The sequence below is a fragment of the Hypomesus transpacificus genome, chromosome 26 (assembly GCF_021917145.1).
Source record: "Hypomesus transpacificus isolate Combined female chromosome 26, fHypTra1, whole genome shotgun sequence".
In the NCBI taxonomy this organism is placed as follows: Eukaryota; Metazoa; Chordata; class Actinopteri; order Osmeriformes; family Osmeridae; genus Hypomesus; species Hypomesus transpacificus.
Window position 1 is genome coordinate 3,750,668 of NC_061085.1, and position 23,593 is coordinate 3,774,260.

The 23,593-nt window shown below is 41.3% G+C and overlaps 2 protein-coding genes across 2 annotated transcripts in view; both read left to right on the top strand.

Moving 5' to 3' along the window:
- Window positions 1-10,047, top strand: part of laptm4a (lysosomal protein transmembrane 4 alpha) — a 31,783-nt gene extending 21,736 nt beyond the window's left edge. The window contains exons 3-7 of the mRNA XM_047049819.1: window positions 6,288-6,364; window positions 7,593-7,715; window positions 8,227-8,322; window positions 8,469-8,567; window positions 9,210-10,047. Of these exons, the coding sequence (XP_046905775.1) occupies window positions 6,288-6,364; window positions 7,593-7,715; window positions 8,227-8,322; window positions 8,469-8,567; window positions 9,210-9,284 (470 nt within the window). The 3' untranslated portion in view covers window positions 9,285-10,047. The remainder of the gene's footprint in view (window positions 1-6,287; window positions 6,365-7,592; window positions 7,716-8,226; window positions 8,323-8,468; window positions 8,568-9,209) is intronic.
- Window positions 10,048-11,141: 1,094 nt separating this feature from the next.
- On the top strand, window positions 11,142-23,114 carry matn3a (matrilin 3a). Its single transcript, XM_047049780.1, has 6 exons — window positions 11,142-11,371; window positions 13,039-13,614; window positions 15,169-15,294; window positions 22,042-22,140; window positions 22,395-22,461; window positions 22,537-23,114. The coding sequence occupies exons 1-5, from the start codon at window positions 11,212-11,214 to the stop codon at window positions 22,448-22,450; spliced, it is 1,017 nt and encodes a 338-aa protein (XP_046905736.1). The 5' UTR covers window positions 11,142-11,211; the 3' UTR covers window positions 22,451-22,461; window positions 22,537-23,114.
- The last annotated feature ends 479 nt before the right edge of the window (window positions 23,115-23,593 follow it).

Genomic DNA, 23,593 nt, shown 5'->3' on the forward strand with positions numbered 1-23,593 from the left:
ACAGTTTAAATCAGCTACCACTAACCAACAAGAGCAACAGTCTAAGCAAGAGTCATTGTGAACCTTGAGGAAACTAGCGTTGGATTCAGCAAACCATTCCTAAGTACCATTGTACTCCCGGAACAAGTGCGTCTTGAGCCTTCTCTTGAAGGTGGAGAGACAGTCCGTGTCTCTGATGGAGGTGGGGAGTTGATTCCACCACTGGGGTGCCAGGCAGGAGAAGAGCTTGTGCTGGGACCGGGCGGTCTTGAGAGGTGGGACCACCAGGCGGTTGTCTTCTTCAGAATCCAACGCTAGTTTCCTCAAGGTTCACAATGACTCTTGCTTAGACTGTTACTCTTGTTGGTTAGTGGTAGCTGATTTAAACTGTTGTATTCTTCTTTTTTAGTTAATCCTATTTTTATTGCTTTCCTACAGGTACACCTGCACTTAGAGATCAATGTTGTGTAATTTTAACTTGTTTAACTACATGCTCTTATGGTCTCTTCCCTTTAGCACTATTTTTTGGTTGTTCACAATATGTACTTCTTGTCTTTGACTACCCGCAATGCTGTGGGGCTATCTTGTTGTTATTATCAGTGACCTATGCACTTTGTGAAGCTCTCTCTTGGAAGTCGCTTTGGACAAAAGCGTCTGCTAAATGAATAAATGTAAATGTAAATGCAAGAGACAGATTCCACGTGTCGCGGCTTCTGCATAATTGATTGTTACAGGTGTTAACCGTTCAAATCAAATCAAATCAAATGTATTTGTATAGCCCTTTTTACACGCAAGCATGTCACAGAGGGCTTCACATGCGCCCATAGAACTGCCCCTCAACCAACCTAAACCCTCAAGGAAGACAAGGAAAAACTCCCAGAAAAACTCCCACCGGGAGAAAAAATGGAAGAAACCTTGGGAGGAGCAATTCAGAGAGGGATCCCCTCCTCCAGAGACGGTTGGTAAGAGAGAGGAGCAGAACACAAGCTAAACATAGTCATACAGTGTCAATGGGTTTTGAAACACCAAAATCCATTGTTCGGCTTTATAGACGTTGGATGGGACCGGGAAACTCGCTGTTGGCCGTCATGGAGACTGGATTCCGGGTGACGACCTGGTTCAGCGTTGGCAGACCGACGACCAAGCAGGTCCTGACAGCTCAAACCCCCCACACCACAGGGAATGTGTGGGGGGGGGACAGAGAGGAGAGCAGGGATTAGAGAATGCCAGGAGCAGCTAACAGTTACAGTCAAAATAGAATGAGATCCCCACCGGTCAAGTGTGGACTAGTGCAGCAATTTAACAGAGCAAAAAGGGTATTTGATGCAGCCCCACACACCAAAACAACGACAGCCCCCCTCAGTTGGAACATGAAATCTGTTCCAGGGGAAAGAACTCTAAAGTAGGTTATACTTATACGAATAAGGATGAAAACAGCCAGTCCCCCGTTGTCTCCAACTAGTAATAAAAACTATAACAGTAACAATATACAGCAACGGAACTATAATAATAATAATACTAACAATATACAGTAACAGGTTTACTTTATTTGTAACATCTAGCTGGGCAATGTGAACATAAGCTATAATTAAAATTTAAAAGTTACATGTGATACACACATAGGCAAGCACACATCCCAGGTTTACATAGAAAGTACACACATACTTCCCTTTAACAATCATAGAATTGACTAAACAAGAACGTTTTTAATCTAGTTTTAAATGTCGAGACAGTATCAGCTTCCTTAATTGAGATGGGTAATTTGTTCCAAAGAAGAGGTGCTCTATATGAGAACGCCCTACCTCCAGCAGTTTTTTTCTTAACTTTGGGTATTACCAGATAGCCGGCATTTTGAGATCTTAGAGACCTTGCGGGGCAATAGGGTGCAAGGAGACCGGAGAGGTACAGTGGTGCCAATCCATGCAGAGATTTGTAAGTTAGTAGTAGAACTTTGAAATCAGCTCTGGCTTGGATAGGGAGCCAGTGTAAAGAGATAAGAGTCGATGTTATATGTTCAAACTTTCTAGTTTTAGTCAATAGTCTAGCAGCAGCATTTTGCACCCGCTGTAAGTTTTTTAGGTAGGTAATTGGGAGGCCAGAGAACAACACATTGCAGTAGTCCAATCGGGACGTAACAAAAGCATGTATTAGTTTTTCAGCATCATCCTTTGAGAGGAATTTTCGTATTTTGGCAATATTACGTAGATGGAAAAATGCTGTTCTGGTGATTTGCTTAATATGGTACTCAAATGAAAGGTCTGGGTCCATTGTGACTCCCAGATTTTTTACCAGCTGGCTTTGAGATACTTTGACGCCGTCTAAGTCTAAGGTTAGATGGGATAAATTATTTCGGTGTTTTTTCGGACCAAAAATTTGAACCTCGGTTTTATCCGAATTAAGAAGAAGGAAATTTGCAGTCATCCAAGTTTTCAACCCGGAAACACAGGTTTCCATAGCATGTGGAAATTCTCCCGGCTTTATAGACATGTATAGCTGAGTATCATCTGCATAGCAGTGAAAATCTACCCCAAAACTTCTAATTATGTTTCCTAAAGGCAACATATAGAGTGAAAATAACAGAGGGCCTAAAACTGAACCCTGTGGTACTCCGTATTTTACAATGGAGCTCCTGGATGAGCAACCATCATAGTGGACATATTGTGATCTATCAGATAGATACGATCTGAACCACTGAAGTGAAGTACCAGAAATCCCAACATAGTTCTCCATACGTTCCAGGAGAATCTCATGATCTACAGTGTCAAAAGCTGCACTTAGGTCTAGAAGAACAAGGACAGAGCTAAAGCCCGCGTCAGAGGCTAATAATAGATCATTGACTACCTTGGCTAATGCAGTTTCAGTGCTGTGGTGAAGACGAAATCCAGACTGGAGAGGTTCATAGAGCTGATTTGAGGAGAGGTGCTCAGTGAGCTGTTTTGCCACAGCTTTTTCCAAAATTTTGGAGAGAGATGGCAAATTTGAAATGGGCCTGTAATTGCTAAGACAACCTGGATCCAGGTTTGGTTTTTTAAGAAGGGGCTTGATAATAGCTTGTTTAAAATCGTCAGGGACTTGTCCAGTTACAATAGATTCATTAATAATACTAAGCATGGGCGGTCCAATAATATGGAGAAGTTCCCTACAAAGTTTGGCAGGGAGGGGATCGAGAAGGCAGCTAGTGGGTTTCGAGGAATCTATCAGCTTGATGAATGCTTCCATAGAAATAGGGTTAAAGTGAGTGAGAGTCTCAACATGCAGAATGCTGGGTACAGAGGGAAAATCAGTGTTGATGGCCACTCCTCCAGGACTAGTCTGTAGTTTGTCCCTTATTGCATTGATTTTTTGGTCAAAGAAATCTAAGAAATCATTGGGAGAGAGATCTGAACTAACACAGAGTGTACTTTTCTTAGTGAGTTTTGCAACAGTATCAAATAGGAACTTAGTGTTGTGTTTGTTCTTACTAATCAACTTAGAGAAATATTCTGATCTGGACCTGATGAGGACTTGCTTGTACTCTATTTGGCTGTCCTTCCAGGCCAGGCGGAAAACCTCCAATTTAGTGGTACGCCACTTATGCTCTAATTTTCTATTGGACCTCTTGAGAGTGCGGGTTTCCTCTGAATACCATGGAGCCAGTTTCTTGTCTCTTCTTTTCCTTGGTTTGAGTGGAGCAACAGAACCACGATAGTTTGTTTGCTAAGCTGTAGTGCTTTTATTTCATGTTAACCTTCGTTGTTTCAGTGATTGCTGTGGCCGTGTTGCGTCTTTGCTCCGCAGCTTCACTCAACCAATCAGCGCGCAGCTCATCTATATATTCATGAGCATACCATAAAAGGAGAAAACCTAGCGTTTTTTCCTGGGAAAATTTCACTGGATGTATAAGGGGGCATAGGACAGCACCAGGGGCATTTTCACCAATGTTACATACCCTATTCGGAGACCTCAAGGAACAGTGTGAAATACCCCAAAAACCCTGTCAATCACCCCTTTAATGTTAATGAGTGATTGAAACACCTGCCCAGGCCAAAAGAGTATCTAAGATTTTTTTTTTACTCCCCACTCGACCAGTTTTAATGTTGTTTTGTGTTCAGTGGTGTTAATAAATGTTTTTTTACCTGAAGATTAAAAAAAAAAAAAATGTATTCACTATTTATTATTACTTATTAATATATTATATTTTCTTTCCGAAGGGGGGGGGGGGGGGGGGGTGTTCTGTATGTGTCACCTTTTTCAGCCCTTCTGAGTTTGCTGGTATGCAGCTAGCCTGGACTGTGTCTGCACTTTTTTTTCATGCCCCGTTCTCAACACACAATTGAAATTTAACTAGCTCCCTCTGTCTGGTGGTCCACAAGAAATGCATGAGTGTACGTGGTCACAGGCGATTGCGAAGTTGTGCATTTTCAATTCACTCATTAGCGCTTCAGAGTCAAATACATTGTATTTCACATGATGGTTAAACTTTGCAATTACACTACCTACAAATTGGCCAATACACCTGCAGTCGACGATTTGAAGCAGTGACGGTTGTCAAAAAGGACATTTCTACACCTAACCTTACAACAAACAAGCAAGCACGCACATTCAAAAGCCATTTTGGTGTTATTCATTCAGCCCCTCGCTCTTACACTGCTACGCTCAAGAACCAAACTTCTTTTAATGCAGCCCTGATGACTAGAAGTAAATGCCCAGTTCCTAATTATTGACCATGTGCTGAATGATTTAGCCATCTAGAGAGTTTGGTATATGTCTGAAAATGTTTTCCTATTTTTGGGGGGTTGAGTGAGCTCGGTGGCAAAAGGCCTGTGAATTTCCTAGAACTTGACTTACTCAGAGTTTAAGAGGTTGGTAACTTAACCAGACTTTACCCTCATCCGGCCAGAAGCACAGGTGAAGGTTAGCATGCACCAGTGCTACACAATGTCAGCATTCAGCAATCAAACTCATTGAGATCTCATCAAAGCCTACTACCAGTAACCTTCATGTGCCTAGGGTTCCTCAGTCAGCAATCAGTGTCAAACTGATGATTATGGGAGTGTATTGTTTACAGGGAAACAATCGTAACCTCCTAGGGTCCCTAATGGGAAAGCACAAATGAAAAACAAAAGGGCGTTGCATCAGAGAGTAAAGTGTATGAGATTAAAAAAAGATATGTTCAAGCCCCAAACAATGTTTCCCACACTTTTTCATAACATACCAAATTCTCTGTCTTAATTGTACAATTTTGTTTAACCTGTCTTTCTCTCCACTATTATATTTCGCCCAGGCAAAAAAATGTAAATACAGTTACATCCTGTTGGAAATACTCGTCTCAGGATGTCTAGACATATTTTAGTGAATGGATGGGGCCTACGAAGAGGACAGTCGAATATATATGTGAACCGGCAGGTTGCACCTGCATGCGTCGTATTAGACATCTGGCTTCACCCTCATTTGTGCAAACACATTTTTGGCCCTGCACCTCTGTGGAGCAAACGGTTGTTCTTACTCATTTCCAGCGGTTTCCCTGAGTTGTGGAAGGTGCTAAGCTGACACGCCCAGGAGGATGCGGATTACTTTATCTTCGCTAGGCCCTTGTACATCCTATGTTGACGCTGAATGAAAGGGTGCGAAACAGTAATGGCTCCCCATAGCTGGCCTTTTAGAAGAGAGTTAGTCAGCAAGTCACAGCCTGAGAGACTATCCAGTTACATAGGGATCAATCCTCCTACATGGACACACTGGGCTAAGTACTCTTTGGTAAATTAAAAGTAAGTACACATCCCCAATCTCTTTAAATTAAAATAAAAAAATACATATATAAAAGTTGTAGGTGGGGGATTTTTCATGAATTTTCATTTTCGAGTTTTCTCAAATGCTCAATATATTAACAAACCAATTCACACAACCCCCTCCTTGGACACGCCAGAGTACCTTGAAGGGCACAATTTCTTCAAAGGTCTTTCACCACAAAAATAACAAGGATATACCACTAAATTAAACAAAATAAGAGTTTTGCAAAGATTTGTCAGAATTAAGAACAGGACTGATGAAATAAGCCTAATATGTTTAACTACAAGGTTTTTGGTGTTTAGTTACCTTTAAAATGTTATCAGCATTTTTGGGTACAGCGCATTCCATGTCTTTGTGCATGTCTTCCCATCTCACTGTCCCCTACATTTCCTGTCTGTTCTCTCACTAGCCCAATCAAGCTGAAAAAGGCAAACTTCATAAAAAATACTTAGCAAAAATGTATTAGCATTTTAGTTGTTTATTCAGTCAATAAGTTATTTGTGACAGCACAACCAATGGTCTCTCTGTCTTGCTTGTAGAGAATGCCTGTGTTGGATTTGCCATCTCTCTTCTGATGCTCACCATCAGTTCCATGATGGTGTATGGAGCCATTACCGTAAGTGTGTGCGTGTGCCACACTTTAGCACAAGTGTGTGCATTTATTTTTATTAGATTTTTGTATTCATCTACATTTTGTCCACATTGGAATTTATGACACCTTTTAAAATTCAATTCAGTCATAATATGTCAGCTTGGGGAGATGAGACCTGCAGGATCAGATTGTTTGTTGTTCAAAATTGACTCAAATACCTATAAACCATACTGTATATGATCTTTGTTCTCGTGTCATCTAAAAACAGCTATGTGAATGTACCTATTCTAAACTTTGCCCACCCTGGTTTTTGTTATTTTGTGATTTCAAGATTCAAACATATGAAGGTAAATTAGGGTATGAAAGATAACCTGTATATGAACTGTTTAATCCAACCATTCAGATGAAGGTTAAGGAGAGTGAGTTAGACTAGTGTCATGTTTATGATATGATCTTTGCTTTCCAAGCCTGCTTGATGACATCAACACACAACAGGTTGGATGGCTCCAGTATTTGATATAGACCTCATCCTAAGCGCTAGTTAAATTAGCCGGGTGCTGCCAACCCATGACATCTTGCTGCTGGTCTGGGTCAGTGGTCTGTGCTAGCGTTGTGCGTTTTCTGCGTCAGCTACATTCTCTTAGGTAACCCCTGTGGATACCCGTATTCACCATGACAAGCTCTGTTGCTGTAGAGTCAACGATTCCCTCCACAGTTGTGACCCATAGCACTTATAGACAAATTCCTTAAAATAATATCCAATGTAATGCTGTTCCATTCCTTTATCTGCTGCACTTTGTAATGCTCTTTTTAAATATTGCTTTGGATACAAACATATGCTTAAATATTGTATTTTTATTTATTGTATGTATTCTGAACTCTCAACTTTCTTCTAATACCCAGTAGCTGCTTCCAATAGAATTACGGTAGACTCCAGAATCTGACCTCACACTCAACACTTGCTAGAACCAATTAACATATAACAAAGCACTCATGCATATCAGTGTGGTACAGCAACATCTGTATATGCCTAGAAACTGACACTGAAAGCATGGTCATATTTATCCCCTTTTTCTTACAAAATCTTTTGTGGGTCAAGGATCTGTTTCTCTTTCAAAATACAAATAACCAAACTAGTTTGTTCCAGTTAAGAGCTTGTTAGTTTTGGTGACGTGTTGTACAGTAGGGCCATGGGTGTATGAAAAGAGGTTGATGATAAGATGTCTCCCTGTTTTCTTCCCCTTCTTCTCAGCATCGTGATGGCTGGCTCATCCCTTTCTTCTGCTATCAGCTGTTTGACTTTGTCCTGAGCTGCCTGGTGGCTGTCAGCTCGCTCACATACCTGCCCCGCATTAAGGACTACCTGGACCAGCTGGTCAGTCTCACCCAGACACGCATATGGAGAAATATAGAGTTGGAAAAAAGATTTAATTCCACAGCAGTGGTGCTCTTAGACAATGGATGTCTCTTATAGTGCAGTTTAACATGACTCTGTAACGTAGGAATGGACAGTGCATCCGGAAAGTATTCACAGCGCTTCTTTTTTTGCACATTTTATGTTACAGACGTATTCCAAAATTGATTAAATACATTTTTTTCCTCTGAATTCTACACACAATACCCCCTAATGATAAGGTTTAAAGTAGTTTTTTTAAATTTCTGCTATTAAAAATAAAAAAACTACAGAATCAAATGTTTCAAATATTCACAGCCTTTGCCATGGCACTCAAAATGGAGCTCAGGTGCATCCTGTTTCCACTGATCATCCTTTATGTTTCTACAACTTGATTGGAGTTCACCTGTGGTCAATTCAATCGATTGGACAGGATTTGGAAAGCTTATCGCTTGGTTATCTTTTGACTGTTTCCACCTCTTCTCCCCTCAAGCCGGATTTCCCCTACAAGGACAACCTCCTGTCCCTAGACTCCAGCTGTCTCCTGCTCTTTGTTCTAGTCTTCTTCGCTTTCCTCATCATACTGAAAGTAAGAGTGGGACATCCAAACCTGCCAGAGTCATTTCGTCATTAAATCATCTTCAAGTATCTGTTTAATAGTTTATGTTCTCAGGGCATGTAGCCTAGACTGGTCACTATACCAAGTCACTCAACATGGCTGTTTTTGATTTTCAGGCTTACCTGATCAACTGCGTGTGGAACTGCTACAAATATATTAACAACAGGAACATGCCAGAGATCGCTGTATACCCTGCTTTTGAGGCCCCCCCTCAGGTATGTTTCTGAACCTCTCCGGTTCTTTAGAGGCCAGTGCAATTTACATATTGTCAGTTAGCAGACGCTCTTATCCAGTGCGACTTACAGTAAGTACAGGGACATTCCCCCGAGGCAAGTAGGGTGAAGTGCCTTCCCCAAGGACACAACGTCATTAGACACGGCCGTGAATCGAACTGGCAACCTTCAGATTTCTAGCCCGACTCCCTAACCGCTCAGCCACTTGACTCCAATGGAAAATGTGTGATGTAGGCATTTAAATATATAAATGTATTGCCACCATTTTGAGCTGCCTGAGAATTCAAATGTTCCCTGATGGGCACAGACTCCAATTGAGTTCACACCGAATCAACTCACAGATATCTTAATCACAAGCTGCACCACAGCCAGTGTAACAGTAGATCAAATGAGAACAGTCTTTTAGGCAAATGGCTGTGTTTATCCAGTAGGGGGCATTCTTTTTTATCCTTTTGAGAATAACCCGTTGACATGGTCATATGGATTGATGCAGGTCAGCTCGCATGTAAAGATTGCTTTAAGGCGATTTGAAAGCTGAAGTTTGGGTCCACTGTGAAGCATGTTGTGTAATCTTAAAGCATTTGCTAATACTTTTGAATCCCATTTTTTCTTCTGCTCCCTCAGTACATCCTGCCCACCTATGAGATGGCCATGAAGATGCCAGAGAAGGAGCCTCCGCCTCCCTACATGCCTGCTTAAGCACCCCAGACACACACACACCACCACTTTCTCCACTTAGTGCCCTCCCTCACCCCCCTTATCACACCCACCATCTACTGTGTATGTGGCCAACAACTTGTTTTGACCCTGCCAATGCTGTTCTAGAGAAAAGGGTAGTTACCCTTCTGTTATTCAATCCTAACCTCACAGTCTTGTTGATATTGGAGAGGGGCAGAAGATGTGTATATAGTATTAAAAAAACAAGCTGTTTTATATTTTCCTCCATGTCTTGGTAAAAGGAAAAAAGGGGGGGGGGGTTTGTGAAAGTACCATCACTTGAATGCTTATTGTCAGTTCTTATATTGATATGAGTAAAACATATGAAAAGAACTACACAATCCACTTCTGATAACTGTTGAATCATGCGTTAATTATGTGTTAAGATTCTAGCTTTAAACAAGTTTGATGGGGAAGCTTGTAGCACTTTTTCCTTGTCTACCATTATTTAGGCCTACTATGCCAATATATGTCCCATCAGTCCACCCACTTGTGTGCCATGTTCATATTCTCTCTTTTGTGATCCTGTGTTGTGTGGCTAAACTAATGAGTAGTGTTTCAGCATTGAGGCCTTACACTGCTGGTTAAGAAGATAGATGTCACTGAAGTTGCTTCCCAGGAACCTGAAGGGGAACAAGTGTTGTGAACATTAGTGGATGCATGCAACGTTTTCTTCCTTTCTTTACTTTTCATGTGTTTCGATCTTTGTGGACAACAAATGGCTTTAATAAACATTTGTACCCATTGTCTGATTTATTGACGGATATTTTGTGTTAATTTGTGTGTAGTATGTTTATACAATGTACGGGGCTCCAGGAATTTTGGGCCCCATGAAAAAAGAAAAAACAATAAATCATTTCTAATAGACTAATAGATTTCTAATAGTTTTTCTATTTTTTGGGGCCCCTGTTAGATTGGGGGTATTAGTCAATCGTCCTAACTTTTCCCCCTATACGGCGCCCCTGACAATGTGTTACTTTTCAGATAGCACAACTTTATGGCATACAACAAAATAATAATCTACACAGAATCATGTTTTAGAGGATCTGGTAGAGCAGTTTTTCTATAAATGACAATCATAATCCTGCATCTTGCGAATTTGTGAAAAAAGCTAATTGACTGGTAAGGCATAAATTAACTAGAAGGATTAATTGTTGACTAAATGTTCAGTACAAAAATTTATTGAGCCAATTGTGTAAAACTCGAATGGATCCTACATCCATATGAAATTGTCATGCAAGACATTGAGTTTTGTATCAACCAGGAAAGTTGACTGGCACCATCATTTGGTACATACGGGGTTTATAATTTTGTGTGACAGGGAAACGTGGATAGCCTTTAGGCACAGTTGACCTAAAATGCTTGAAATACTTTGCCTTGCAAAATACTAATTATTTTTGGTCAATAATAATAATTGACCAACCTTTTTCAACATTAGTCTTATAAAAAATTATTACAATAAATTGTTCGATGACAAGGCTACCCCATATTGACAAAAGTTTTTGCCAATGAGACATTTAGTATTTTATTTTCTACATTTAGACTGCAAGATTGAAAAGGTTTATTGTTTGAAAGGGGGTGTTTTGCAAGACACAACCCTTAAAATTGGACAAAAGAGCTTATTCTCAAAAGGTGTATTGCAACCCACGTTATCAAATAGGTTGTCTCTTTGATGTTTAAGTGTTTAAGTTTGTTATGAAACTACATGAGAAGTCTCAGAATTCTTCTATCCTCAAGAGCAAGTGTGCGTCAAAACTTGTAATGCATCTGGATTGGACAAGACTTTCACACGTGCTATGGTCCATGACCTTCAAATTGGCCTCAACGGTACAGCTGGGTACACAGAGGCCTGCGTTTCTTGAGGAGACTAAGCTAGAAGTTGAGGAGACGTGAGAAGAGCGCTGGCACAATGCAGTCCTTGTTCTGGAGCCTCATCTACTGCTTCTCTGTGTCTTCTGTATCAGCAACGTACAGACTAAATGGAATGGACGCTCTTCAGATTACAGCTCAAAGTCATGCTCAAAGCAGAAATATTGCCCGACCACCGCAGAGGACATTGAACATTGCAAGTAAGTTTTTATAGAAAACTGTCACTCCCGTACAGCTTTCTATTATCATGTGTCACATTAACATCCAAAACTTGATTGTCTGTAGGTCTAGTGCTGGATTGTTTAGCCACAAATGTGTCATGAAAGCCATCAGTCATGCAAAGATTTAAATTGTTTAGAAAGTGGAAGTTTGTAAAGCAGTCATTGAATAACCTTAGTGAATAGCCTAAAGCTGTCCCCTTTTAGTGGTAACCATAGATAGGTTTAGGTGATATTGAATTATCCTGTAAGAGATGGTGATCAGTCCCCTAATGCACAGACATTTATGGATAAAGAAACATTATAAATGGACATTGATGTTAAATTGAGAGGATGCCATTCAATTGTTGGCTAAACAATTACACTCAAGTTTAACATACCACACATTTGACAAAAAACAAACAGATTGCATGTACATCATTTTAAGGAGCGTTTCACAAGTGCAACATTCCCTTGTTCGAAACGAGCCAAGCGGCTACCATCTGATATTTGTACTTACATGTTTGCTTTCTAATCAGTTACCTCTTCTCTGAAGTAGAAGACAAAACACAACAATGTGTTCATACAAACTCACTTCTGTCCCAATTGCTGACTTTAACTAACGCATTTGCCCTACCACTTCTTCTTTCTGGTGCTGGTCCTTAGTTCCTCACAATGGTTACAACTACAGATTTTATCACTACCGCCATCTGCCACCACAAATGTCCCCTCCAGTGGTTTACCATCACTCCCTCCCGCTTTCTCCACCCATGACTTACCAAATACCCTCTGCCCCCTCGCCACATGGGCCTTACCATCATCAATTTAAAGGGCCAGCACCACCGCAGGTGTACAACATACACCAATGGCCTTCTTCACCAGTAATCCATCACAGGTTCAAAGGTCCCTTCCTACCGCGTAGCCATCACAAATTCAAAGGTCCATTTCCACCGGTGGCTCTCCCAAAGCCTACAGTGTCAACTACACCTATGGTATACCTATACACCACCCTATCAACTCTGCCAGTGACTACTCTGGCGCCAGTGACGAACACCTTGCCAGTGGTGCCCACCACTCCCACTCCGCTGACGCTACCGGTCAGTACCCAAAGCGGCATCATCACCAGCGTCAGTGCTGTGGAGACAGGTAGAACCTTTCTAGTCAGGTTTTATTCAATTCAAACAATTCACACAGCAAGTTGTACACACACAAGCAATAGCAACAGGCAATTAAATTGTGTAAGGAATAAGAGATACTGTACACACCTTGATCATACATGGATTTATTTGGAAGTGTAAAAATACAAGGGGTTATTGTGGAGTGATCCTACAATGTTGAAGTGTCAAAGTTTGCTAAATTAGAAAGAATATGTTTAGTGAAAATATTTATCTTACCCCCACATGGGGCTCAAGATACTAGTAACCTCTGCTTCAGTCTAACCATCATAACCACTGAATCAATGCACAACTCTCCCCACTCCTGTTCTGCTAATCCCCAGGAGTATCCCACCTTGCTGTCTAACAGAATTGTTTTCATGGAACCAATACCCAGTAAATGAATGTACTTTCAAATGTTTCATTCTAACAGTAAAATTTTATACATTCTCATGTTTTAACTTGCTGTGGAAATGTTACGGCTTGTAAAGATCTTGTAATCTTTTGACCCTGTAGAAACAGACTCTCAGTGCAGGAGCCGTCCTCTCGACCTGGTCTTCATCATTGACAGCTCTCGCAGTGTGCGCCCCGGCGAGTTTGAGAAGGTCAAGATCTTCCTGGCAGACATGGTGGACACCCTGGACGTGGGCCCTGAGGCTACCAGAGTAGCCGTGGTGAACTACGCCAGCACAGTCAAGATTGAGTTTCTGCTGAAGGCCCACCTAAACAAGCCGGACATGAAACAGGCCATCTCCCGCATAGAGCCCCTGGCGGCAGGCACCATGACCGGACTGGCTATCAAGACGGCCATGAACGAGGCCTTCACCGAGCCATCTGGCGCCCGGCCACGGTCCAAGAATATCTCCAAGGTGGCTATTATAGTGACGGATGGGAGACCCCAGGATCAGGTGGAGGAGGTGTCAGCAGCTGCCCGGGGTTCAGGCATCGAGATCTATGCTGTCGGGGTAGACCGTGCCGACATGCGTTCTCTGCAGCTAATGGCTAGCATCCCTCTGGAGGATCACGTCTTCTACGTGGAGACGTATGGCGTCATCGAGAAGCTCACCTCCAAGTTCCGTGAGACCCTGTGTGGTAAGACTGGGGGGACATGAGATATGTTGTCTTTTTGGGTTTTTTCCTAGTACTGAAGTTGAAGTTTTAGTCGTAGAATGTGTTGAGGGCACCTATAGTCTATGAGGGTTGAGACCTCACATTAAAATGTATCCTTGATCATAAAAAAATGCTTTAATTGGTGGACAAAAAAGAATTCTGACTGGTGGACAAAAATGTTTTAGACATACAAACAGTATATTAAGAGATAAGACATGCATGTACAGTACCAGTCAAAAGTTTGGACACATTTTCCCATGTGTACACACAAACACACATACACACTTACATGCACACACACACAAGCAAAACACAGGTTGGCAAAGTATCACGTTGTTCACATCACGTACGGTACCAGTCAAAAGTTTGGACACATTTTCCCATTCCATGTGTCCAAACTTTTGACTGGTACTGTATATTAACATATTTTGGAGCAGACATATTGACACCCTCATGGACTGCAGATGTCTGAACAATGAGGAGCTGACAAGTATCTCATTAAAGTTTTTAAATGTCTCGACTGTTTGTGTAAATAAAATTTAGGCAGCTTTCCCTGAAATAAGGTCTTTAATTTTAAATTGTACTTCATCAACTGCGTGTTGACAGAAGTGAACAACTTGTCAACATTTAAAATAATTGATAAACAGAATATTTTATCGTATCATGTTTAAAATGATGTAATGCAAGTAAAAAGAAATGTAAATGTATTTTGTAAATGTTAAAAAAATACTAATATTATCTTTACTATTGCAGCATAATGGATCCTTAAACATTCTCAACATTAAGATGCTCGATCATCTAGCCTCATATTCAAACCTTCAAATATTAGAGAAAGCTCACTAGCTTTCTGTAATATTTAAAGGCACAGGCCAAGGCACCTTCCAATTAGCACTGATAATTAGCACTGAAATTTCAACATTATATTTTCTAATGAATATTTCAAGAACCACAACAGATTGGAGTGTATTGTTTGATTGGAATAGAAAGCTTAATGTTTAGAATGTGTGCCCAAAGATCTGTGAATGTTACAGTCCACTATTACTTGAGTTGCTTTGTGTTACCAAGGACACAGATTTAAACCTGGCAGTATGCAAAGGACCTTGGCTGAGGTACACTGAAGGTGTACAATTTACAGTCACATCATATGACATGCAAAAATGTCAGGAGATTAGATGTGCTTTCATACATCTTGTTAAAGCTTGCCAATATTGCAGTTAGCACTCAGACAAAACATGTGTCCATTGCAACTACTATTTCATCAAACATGGCTATGACAATAATTATTCAACAATATCCTATTCTATTCTGGTTCAATTTGTGATGCTATCAACACATCTTTAGAATTGCCACCCAAATATAGATGTGTAGGAACAGAAATGTACTTGATAACAATTAACTACATGAGTTTGAAACAAGATGTTTCAGAGTTTCAGCCCTTTCAAAGAATGCTTCCACACAAAAACAAACTGCCAGCCAATGAAATTGTACTCTTGCTGCATGCTTGACAGCTTCCTCCCTAACCCTGGCTTATTCCAGGTCTGGACCCCTGTGCCATGGGACACGACTGCGAGCACATATGCATCAACAGCAACTCATCCTTTTACTGCAAGTGCCGGAACGGCTATATCTTGAACCCGGACCAGAAAACATGTTCCCTGAAACGTAAGAGTCTGAAGTTCAGTTATGACTTCAGTTACAGTTAACAGTCCAATGTATTACACATGTATATGCATTTTAGAGGCTTATCAGAAGATGATGTGTTTGATGTGAATGTAGATATAGAATCCCTTCAAACATTTTCTTTTTAACTGGAAGTGAATTAAAAAGCTTCCATCAGCTCTTAAATCCAATTGGTGCACAGTCAAAAACACTTTGATTCACCATTTGTTTTCCATTACAAATTGTAACAGATGCAGAGTTGCTTCAACGTTAAGTGCAACATTGTTATAGCAGTGTGTTATTGTCATGGCCACGCAAATGGAGCATGCAATGGCGGGTCTAGAACATTTTACATGGGGTGGCAAAGGAGTGGCAAGAGGTCCTGGCATGGTGGCATTTGTAATCGGTACGTGGGAATCCCTATATATGAATGGCTTTAACAAAACAAACAAAAACAATTTTTTTAACTACAGTAGTTATTGTTTAATCATGCCCTTACACACCAGCGTTTTTAATTCACAACAGGAATAAGCCCAGTCAGGGCCAGAGTGGGACCCATTTTCAGCCTGGGAGTGTAATGGTCAAAACCAGCCCATCCCCACCAGGGGCCGAGCCATACGTTGAGCATTCTGGGCTTAACCCGGATCTAGGACCTAGTCAAGATTTTGATGTGAGGTAAAGTCGGAACTTTACATTAATGCGAGCGCGCATAGATTTTTTGCATTATTCAGTGCAAAATCGTTTTTGGGGCTTTATGTAATATAAAACATTACGTTGGACTCATATTGTTAGCTATATTTTTCGGAAAATACAACCCACATTTTTACCTGAAAGATTCAGGGCTTTTGAGAAAACATGTTTTTCCCACCCTTGCTGAAACCTAGATTTATGAAGTGACAGATCTTTCTTTTTTTACCAGGCTTTTTCAGTTCCTCCTGGAATCTTTTTCCCATCCATTTTATTCTTTTCGCATCAGCTTAATCTTGCTAACTCCCTCCACAACAATAAATTATCGTTTAGGGTTGTCTCCATGGCAACAACCTTGGTACACGCACTTGTGTTTGGGAAAGAGTGTCAGGAGTGCCAAAACAAGAAAACACATCGAGGGCCTCTGGTGGCCAACAAAGGGTCACAACCCTGACAGGTCCGTCCGTCCGTCTAGGAACGGCTCCTGACGTTCCTCCTAGGATGGTCAGGGCAACGTTCGTGAAAATCATGAATCAAGGTGGGGTCCAAGATGTCCCGGAAAGAGACCCAGGCACGCTTCTCTGGGCCGTAACCTTCCCAGTCCACTAGATACTGAAGAGAACCCCTTACTCTGCGGGAATCAAGTAGCCGATGCACCCTGTACGCAGGCCGACCTCCAATACACCGAGGCGGGGAGGCGGTCTGACTGCAGGAGTAAAAGGCAATGTGACTTCAGGCTTCAACAAGGAAACATGGAAGGTGGAATTTATCCTTAGAGAGTTAGGTACAGACGGTAGGCGACTGGGTTCACTTGTCTGGCAATGCGGAAAGAAACAAAACTTTGAGCAGAAGGGACTGCAACCTCCGCCTCCTGGTCGGGAAACAGTGGAGGTGCAAACCCAAACTGACACTCAAAAGGGGAGACATCAGACCATTGTGTTTGGCCATCAGAACCCAATTCTGGGCTAAGGCAGCCTCCTGACGAGCAACCGCTCCAAAAAGCTCCTGTGCTCTGGCTGAAGCCGCTGGGTCCATAGTGGCTTAGTTTTTCGGTCAGGAGTAGAAGTGTGGACCCAAAAGCAGACTCAAAAATATGTTCTTTCCTTCTTTTATTGGAAGTAGAAATAATATACAAAAAGCAGATCGTCAAAAAGCAAAACCAAGGAACTCTAACTCTGTGGCATGTGAGAGGAAAACACTAAGCACAGAACTAAGAATCCAAGCCACTTAAAAAGCACAGAACAAACAAGGCACAGGTGAAAACAATCTGTAATAATGAGAACAGATTAACTTAACCAAAAACAAGAAAACATAGCAGTGTTTCCCACGCATAGACTCATTTGTGGCTGTGCGCCCATATAATAAAGTCCTGTGTAACAAATTATTAACGAAGGGGTTGTTACCCCTCCCAGCCCCCCCGCCACAAATTGCTTTCTAATCTGTGGAAAACACTGCACAGCGAGGGCCTCTGGTGGCCAACGAAAGGTCACAACCCTGACAAAGAGAGCATGCACGACAACTGAAAACTGCCCTTTTTAATGCACGGTCTAATTATGCGTTTATTTAAATTAAATCAGTGTTGGGGGTAACAAGTTACAAAGTAACGGATTACACTAACAATATTACTATTATAGGTAACGAAGCAAAGTAACGCATTACACTCAAAATATTGGTAACTACACGACTTTACTAGACCTCAGGAACGCGCTTTCCTGCGTTACCCAAGCCATTTTTGCCGGTCTGAAAAGTTCTCTTTTAGTGGTGCTTGCATGCTTGCCTGTGTGCTTGCTTTTCTGGGCACCGTTGCCACAGAGACCGATTTGAGTGATGCAGCTGCTGGTGCGTAGACATTAGGCGCGTTCGACATGGGCTGACTTCATGCAGCGCCACAGCCGGCTGCAGGCGGCTGCCTTGAATCTGAGAATGCCATTGGCTGCTTCAAGTCAGCCGGGCTGCAGGCGGCTGCAGACAACGCCGGCGCTGCATGAAGTCGAACGCACCTATTGGCAACCCAGTATCACATGATGCTAGTTTGGCGTAGAAGGAGGGAAGCGGGAAAATGGATGAGATGGAGACAGGAGGGTTCAGCCAGTAGCGATATTCTCATTATTTTAACTTTGTTGCTCGAAAGGACAAACATATTACAGTAAAATGCACTCCATGTCCAGGCGAGAGGTGTCTTTCAACTGACTGCAGCAATGTGGGCCATGAGGGAGAGCTCGTCATCCATGGTAACCCCAAGGTTCCTGGCAGAGGATGAAGGGGTCACCGTCGCAGATCCCAGGGTGATTGAGATAGATAATACAACCTTATTTGATTAAAACGATTATGTATATATAATGTTACAATTATACAGCGTTTTACGTTTGAAGAAGCCTCGCCCTTTCACGCACGGCAACTTCAGCTGCTTAATTGATTTGCGAAGTATATTTTCAGCTGTCTGAAATATCTGTCCTTGGTAAAACGGCGGTGTGATTGGCTTTGTGGGAGGTTAAACTCCTTTATCTGAACGGGACCGCTCCTAACAATTCTTTGGTCATCGACAATATGCTTTGGCCAGCACCCCGGGTCTGTCTCTGTAAACGGGGCTTTTCTCCCTGGCATCTCCCTCACCTGTCTCATTGATAGGAACTTCATCGTCATGTTCTTGTTCTACTAACAATGTTTTGTCATCATTATTGCCAGCAGTTTGAGTAGAAGACGGATTATCTGTATTTTGGCTAGCATCCTGTGAGGGGGGTTTGGGTGCTACTGTCACTTTTGGTAGACCTCCTTGTGTTTTTGTTTTGTTCTCCGATATCTTTCGTTTTTCAGCCCCACTGGCACATGTACGTTTCATTTCTTTTCCTACTAAAACTAACATTTTAACCTTCAGATTGCTTAACGCCAGGGACATACTGGCTGTGATCTGCTGCAAAGCGCCTGGAAGCGCTGCCTTTTTTCTTTCGACGCCCATGTTATCAAATAGGACCGACCACACTGGCTGTGAAGCGCCACAATGGCGTACGGTGTTTATTTTAAGACATCCTCAAATCTCAGACTCAATACGGGTTATGCGCAACATTCTTACGGGTTCTACGAAACAGATGTAACTACTTCCGGCCGGCCGCTTTTGAGGTAAACACAGCGTAGTAAAGGCCACCTACTATAGGCGGTGTTTAAAGGAGCTACCCTTAATTACAATTTCCATGTACACAGGATTGCCAAACGGACTTCCAGAGCCCCGAGTACCCTGGGGAGTAGCCTTTTTTTTTGCTCGCAGACGATTAAAACAGTCAAACGAAGACTGTACCTGTAGAAGTCCAAGTGGACTCAAAGAATTCAGTGTTTGGCAATCAACTGCAACAACTACCAGTGTGACAGTATTTATTTACAGGTCAATTTTGTCGGTAGCGTAATCTTATACACCTGCTAACTTTAACGTTTTTTTTGGCCTAGTAGTAGGCTAGTAAACGTAATTCCTTCTAGGAACGATAGATCCTAGCTATAGAAACCAGAATAATGATATGGATATGACACTAAATTAAAATGAGCTTCTTAAATTAATTTGCTGAATTCATATATTTCATTGATAACTTAGCACTAGTTGTGTAGCTATGTAGCCTACTGTAACGTTGTAGGTAATGTGTAGAGCTAGTGTTAGTGCTACCTCCTGGGAAACGGTCTACCGTTAGGCTATTATAACGTTATATGAACTTATCACTTCATTCCTGTCACACTTACCCTAATGTAGAGAGTAATACAACTTATAAAATCCTTGAACTTCCCTGTCAATATAAGTTATTTGGATCACCTAGCGCTGCAGATGTGTACAGAAGTGAGAAGCGGAAACGATTACATCTGTTTTCCGGTTCGAACGCTGAGCACTCCGCATAACCCCTATTGTCAGACTCAAACGAAAAGGCGTCAGGTCTCAGACCAAAAGTCGTCAGACTCAGGCGAAACGGCTTCATTCTCAGAAAAACCTCTGTCATTCTCAGACAAAACGCCCTCAAACTAAACGCTGTCAGAAAAACCTGTCATTCTCAGACAAAACGCTCTCAAAACAAACGCTGTCATTCTCAAACAAAACGCTCTCAAACCAAACGCTGTCATTCTCAAACAAAACGCTCTCAAACTAAATGCTGTCATTCTCAAACAAAACGCTCTCAAACCAAACGCCGTCATTCTCAAACAAAACGCTCTCAAACCAAACGCCATCATTTTCAGACAAAACGCCTATTTCTTTTTGTATTTTTCGCCCCCGACAGCTTTTTTGCTTTAACCATCTTTTTCCATAGACGACAACTCACTCCTCGTACCTGCTCACTCAGCGCTCAAGGCGCCCCCGCTCCCAATGTAAAAATTCTATGATGGAATCTCATGAGATAGGGCGTCTACTCTGGCCTGTTAGTCCTCTAAAATGTTATATTACAGCAGCTACATATAGAAAATACAAAAAAATACACATGTGCGATGCTACGCTGTGGGGCCCGCTTTCGAACGATCACATATGTGCGACGCTACTACTTAACGGGTTAACGGCGTTAACGCAAACCCATTTTAACGGCGTACATTTTTTTTACTTAAGATTAACGTTATTTTTGTCCAAGCAAACTTTGTAATTTTTTACATGCTGTTGCAGCAACTACTGACGTTACAAAAACTATAACACCACACCGGATCTAGCTAGACCGGAAACAAAACAACAGGCTCGCCGCACACACTTGTTTGGGTTTGCGAGCCGGCTAAAGAGTAGTAGGCTAACGTTTTGAGTGGATGGCGAGCGCGAGACGCCAAAACGGATGCCAACAAAATTCTGAATGGAACATTTACTTTTAAAAAGTTGCCAAATGGTTCTATAAGACCAAAGTGATCTGTGTGTTTTGTCATTGTAAACTGAGCTATCATCGCAGCACGTCCAGTCTGAAATACCACTTGATGACCAAGCACACAGCTGATGCGAATTCTCTGCCCCCTCCTCAAAGTCAGGCGATTGCAATGTTGTTTTAAATTTAAAAAAGACATTTGCACTAAGCAATCCGATCCACTTTTCCGTGTTGATAAGAAAATATATAAAAATATATAATAATGATAATAATAATGGGACAAAAAGAAATCAATGGACATTTAGAATAGCTAAAAATTTGCGATTAATTGCGAGTTAACTATGACATTAATGCGATTAATCGCAATTAAATATTTTAATTGTTTGACAGCACTAATTTTTTCCTCACGGCCACACGCCTTACATCCTGCACGGTGCCGGAATACTTAAAGCCCTTCTTTAAGCTCTTTACAGGGGCACGTGCCCCAGTAAACAGGGTCTAGCGACGCCGCTAAAATACTGGCTAGCTAACTAAGAGAAATACTATATTTAAAGTGGATAGTTTATTTTAGTGAGTATAGATGGAAAGTTATTAGCCACAATTAGTTAGCAATGCTGACTTTCAGCTTAACATTGAATCAACTACTTTCCTTTATGGATGAAATGCTGGCTAGCTAACAGAACGACAATATAAAGTGGATACTTTCAGTAGCCTAATAGATCAGTCAATTATGTTATATAAATGAATGTGTTTACTGATGACTAAATTATGTTGAATGTGTTTACTGATGACTAAATTAATTTAAAATGTATCTAAATGTAAATTGTTACAACTGAAACGTAAAATTTTACTTGGGCACAGCAGATTTATACTGGGGCACGTGCCCCAGTAAAAAGGGTCTAACAATACCCCTGATGTGGAGGATTACACAATACTTCAGAGATGACAGAGAATTTAAATTGTGATCTGAGAAATATAGGTAGCCTACCAAACCCACTGAGAAGAACTATTATCACAAGCATCATCACGGGCACTGTGCCCTATCTATAATTCCAGGAATCTCTGTGTGTCCCACCAATATTATCACGGGCACTGTGCACTATCTATAGTTATTCTGTATTTGTGTGTTTCACTGGCATCTTAATCACCAACTGCATCACGGGCACTGTGCACTAGTTATGCTATATTATGATCGGTAAAGGGAGTGGGTGACCTGTTACATTAATGTAAAATGTGGCCTCTCACTGGTGTAAAGAGGTGAACGTGGAGGTGGTTGAGGACCCCTGTAAGTGTGAAGCCAGATTGGCCTTCCAGAGACAGACGCAGGCTGCCCTCCAAGAACTCAATGCCAGACATATCCTTTCTGTTATTCCACCATAGGTGGAGGTCAAACAAAAACAAACTTTCCCCACCGTCCCACCGTCCCAGTTTGCTTAAGGCATGGGCTGTTTTTTTAATGCTTCAGGGAATATATGCTACTTTTTCAAAAACTGATGTTAAAGATCAGACATATTAAGAATAATTGAATTACATTACAGTTATATGGGATTTTGTCAACTACTATAATTGTCATGTTCAATGGAATAGTATTGCCTTGACTGTTTTCACTAGCTGACATGACAGGCAGAGTGAAACAGCTGGAGGGGATGATGGGCCGTGCATAGAAGACACAGGCGTAAGTACTCACGATACACCTTTAGAAAGGAAATTCTCCCATATTTGAGACTAACCTCTGCTCTTTTATCTTCAGCTGGGTCAGGAACGCCTGAGACTTTCCTGCTAGCGTCACAGCCATGGACCGTTGCAACACAGGCATTTAGCCTCCCACCCCACCCGTCATGTAGAAGTAATCTTCCCATCCCCTTATGTGTCTTGGGCACTTGATTTCCACCAGAAAATCTTTAATGCTTGTTTGTTTATTATTTACTGTATATGTTTAGCAGTTAACTAAAAGTTAACTGCTAAAGTGGTTGTAAAAGATTGAATTTAATTGATTGTCTCAATAATTTCTTTAAGCTACATCTGTGCATAGGGCATTATGTTTGAATGGTGTTTTCGGAAAACCTAAAGTACAAACTGTATAAAAAGTAATAAAATATATTGTTTGTTTACATTGTACGCATTGTACATCTAAGAGTGAAGAATATACAAGGGAGGTACAGTTTGATCTGCCATTATAACTGTGTTCATTCATATGTAATAGCAGCATTACTGTGTATTTCAGGACCTACAGTATGCTTCTCTGTCAATATAGAAAGTCAAATATCTTCCTCTAGAAATGATTTTTCTGTTAATACTATGTTAAAATGTACTCTGAATATACGAAAACTGTGTATCTTTTCTGAAACCTTTGGCTCTGATAGTAGAAAAGGATTTCTCTAGTCAAATACCATAATCTATGTACATAATATTCACTATTCATTAACATTTACAACAATCGCATCCCGTTAAATCATGCTTTGCAGGTGTTCACAACTCAGTTAATGTGATATATTAATCTTGGCAGTGTACCCACCAGTGTACCAAACAGCAATACTGAAATGGATAAAAACTCAGTGTCCTTTTAACATCTTGGTTGTTGCGAAAAATCCTGAGAACGGTTCACATGTTCTCTCCAGAATGAATATTTTTCTCATTTGTCAGACACCCACTGGACAGTGGTTATTCTGTCTGTTATGTCTGTGTGAGGTACTAGGTCAATACTCTAACGTTTACTTTAAGTCTGCTTTGGATCCGTCTGAGTCCTCTCACTGACCATCAGATTCCCTTTTGCTCAAAATGTCAGGGGCTTCATATAGTTATATTTT